The sequence below is a fragment of the Manihot esculenta genome, chromosome 3, assembly GCF_001659605.2.
Source record: "Manihot esculenta cultivar AM560-2 chromosome 3, M.esculenta_v8, whole genome shotgun sequence".
NCBI lineage: Eukaryota > Viridiplantae > Streptophyta > Magnoliopsida > Malpighiales > Euphorbiaceae > Manihot > Manihot esculenta.
Window position 1 is genome coordinate 27,006,954 of NC_035163.2, and position 3,194 is coordinate 27,010,147.

At 49.6% G+C, this 3,194-nt stretch overlaps 1 protein-coding gene across 1 annotated transcript; it reads right to left on the minus strand.

Moving 5' to 3' along the window:
* Window positions 1-716: 716 nt before the first annotated feature.
* On the minus strand, window positions 717-1,517 carry LOC110611650 (verprolin-like). Its single transcript, XM_021752037.1, has one exon. It carries the CDS (start codon window positions 1,515-1,517, stop codon window positions 717-719), a length of 801 nt encoding a protein of 266 aa, XP_021607729.1.
* Between the last annotated feature and the right edge of the window lie 1,677 nt (window positions 1,518-3,194).

Consider the following 3,194-nt stretch of genomic DNA (forward strand, 5'->3'; position numbering starts at 1 on the left):
TTGGCAAAGTTGTTGATTCTGAAGTTTGGACTCCTCTACTGCCAAGGTCAAGCCCTTAACACTGTCAGCTCGCTTGCTCAGCTCTTGCTCCAAAACTATGACCCGAGTTAGGGCCTCCTCCTTTTGAGCCTGCACGACATCAAAATCTTTCTTCAACAGCTCGTGCTGGTGCTGGACACCTCCTTCTGGCTTAGGGCCTCATCCCTTTCTCACCGGATCTCCTCCAAGGAGGACAGCTGCTTCAAAGCTTCGTCACGCTGATCTTCTGCCTCAGCTGTCCTCCCATCAGCCCTCTTGAGGGCCTCTAGCGCAGTATGCAGCTCTATCTGGAGAGACCGGGAGTGCTCTCGGGCAGCCGCAAGATTGCCCCAGGCATCACTGGTCGTCGACAAGTTCTCCTCGAGACACGCTTCCTCAATACGGCAGTCCACTGAGTCCCTGAAGGCGCAATCCCGGGCATCTATCTCCATAAAAACGCCCATCGGTGGCAAAAAGGGGAAAAACAAATGAAGTTAGAAAGCCAAGAAAGGTAAAAATAAATTAAAAACAGAAAAGAAACAAGCGTGAATTACCATCAAAAGCATCTCCCTGGCAGTGTCCCCGAGCTGCTCTCGGGTCTGAGCCCGGAAGGCCACTTGCTCTCGAGTATAGCTGGCCAATAGGCCAGTAAGAGCCAACAAGCGTGGGTCTGAAGCTTCTGTGGTCCCGCCGAACATTCATCCTCGCAAGATCTCCACCACGACGCTCGCCGGAGACTGGTGACTGATGTCCTCTGCGTTCAAGATGTCGTTGTCTGGGGCAGATAGCAGGGGCACCACAGAAGTCTTCTCCTTCTCAAGGGGAGGCAGAGGGGGAGCCGGTCTCCTAGAGGCCCGGGCTTTCTTGGAAACGGGAGCTGGGGCCATAGCTTTGGAGGGAGGGGGACACTTACTCCCAGCCCCTTCTGCAGAGCCCTTAAAAGCAGTCGACGACTTCCCTCGAGGAGGAACGACCTCGACCAACCCGGACTCAGCCCCTTCCACAGCGCCCTGAGGGATAACTTCACTAACTGGTCCGGGCTCCTTCTCCTCGGTAATAGGGGCGACCTCGACAGGAGCCCCCTGAGCACTCTCGCCAGCGGGGATAATCTCCATCCCCCCTTCAGAGACCCTATCCTCAGTTATGGAGGCCTCGAGTCTCTCCTCGGAAACACCGCTAGAAGGCAAAGCAGGCTTCGTCCTCCTCAGCTCTGGGTCTTCGACCGGCCTAGGAGCGATCCTAGGAGCCTTTTTTGCCCCTCCGGTAGAGGCCCGTGGGGGCCTAGGGACCTGAGCAGAATGAGAAGCCGAGCTCGACCTGCTGCGGCTGGAGGTCCTGGTAAACCTGACGCCTCGAGAGCTCGGTCGGGGAGCCTGAGAAGTAACCAGAGCCGGAGGAGGAGGTCGGCTAGACGATTTGGAAGAGATAGCTTCAGCCACTTCTTGGGTAGCCTCCCCCACCGATCGCCCAGCTAGGAGGGCGTCCAAGGCAGCGTTCATGCTCTCTCGGGACAAGGTGAAGTTCTTTGGAGGCTTGATCTGGTCTATTTTCACTTCGGAAGCTGCAAATAGGGTTGAGCATTCGGTCGGTTCGGTTCAAAATTGAACCGAACCGAATAAATTGAAAACTGAAATTCTAGTGTTTATGAAAACCGAATCGAACCGATTTCGGTCAGAAACCGAATCGAACTGAACCGGTCTAATTCAGTTCGATTCGGTTCGGTTTGATCGGTTTCGATTTTTAATATTTTTTTATTTTTTACACTTTATTTTTAATATTTTAAAATTTAATTAAAATATTTTAATTTTAATATGATTTAATTTCTCTATATTATTGAAAAAATATATTATTATCACTAATCGGTTCTGTTTGGTTTTTTTGATTTTTTTCTGATCAAAACCGAACCGAACAAAAATGCATAAAAAACCGAATCAAATTTTCAAATCGGTTCGGTCGATTTTTTTGGTTTGAACCGAATACTGCTCACCCCTAGCTGCAAAAATCTAAAATCAGGGCAAGTTAGAACAGCGCACAGTAAAAATCACCAAAACAAGACAAAGCAAGCAAATGAAATAAAGTACCCACATCCTTGATATCCCGAAGGTTGGACGCATACAAACAATTCTCGACATCATACTTCTTTTCGACAGAAGTCAGTCGAACGAACCCGACCTTTTTGGTAAGGCTCAGCTGGGGCAGGTCGTTGCAATCCAACGAGACATCTTCCCAGTCAAGTCCTACCCCCCATGACAGACCAGAGTCTTTTTTCAACTCCACCACTACAAAACCCTCTACCTAGCCCTTTATGGAGTCCTTATAGCCCGAGAAAATTGACAACCCTCCGCGAGGGGCAAAGTACTAAAACTTTTGGCTTGCCTTGACTAGTCTGAAGAAGGTGACAAACAGACGCACTGTGGGTGTGAACCCCCAGCTCCGACAAACAGACTCAAAAGAAGACATGAAGAGAACAGAATTAGGAGTCAGCATTCGAGGGGTAATCTCGAAATACTGGAAGACCTTGATAAAGAAGGGAGTGAAGGGAAACGATAAACCGTATTCCCACTGCTTGGCGAAGAAGACCAAGCTAACGTCCTTCTGAGGATCGACTAGACCAGAGGGAGGAGGATCGGGAAGAACGATCCTCTCATTCCGGTAAAGGACTCGGATGTGAAAAAGGGAGGTATCCAGGTATTCCCTGTAAATGAAGTTTCTGATGTTGGACGGGGTAACGCTAGACTCTAGGTTGACGATATCGGGGAGACTAGAGCTATCCATGGTGAGAAAAGAGACGTACCGGGAAAGCAGTTAGAGTAGATGAGTAGAGGAAAGCGAAGAAAGCAGAAGGACGGAATGAGCAAATCACACAGAGAGCAAAGGAGAATAAGAGTTTCGAGAAGGCAGAGGGAATTCGAAATTTGAAACAGTAATGAGGCGAAAAGGTGTTTTGAGACCGGCTATCCTTGGGCGGCGCGGTCATTATAACTCTCGATATTTACCCCTTCATCAATCATGCAATAACTGAAGAGGAGGTAAATGAGCAATTGATAACCGCCAGATTTCTTTGCCCCAGTCCCTGGCTTGGCCCATTAGGACGGCCAGCGACTTGAAGGCCCCTAGACTTCCCGACTGAGCCCGATCCACCCCACTCAGCTTCGAGACCAGACTCCTACTAAACT

Coding starts and splice junctions, on each gene's coding strand:
- LOC110611650 (XM_021752037.1), bottom strand. CDS start 1,517: ATGAACGCTGCCTTGGACGCCCTCCTAGCTGGGCGATCGGTGGGGGAG.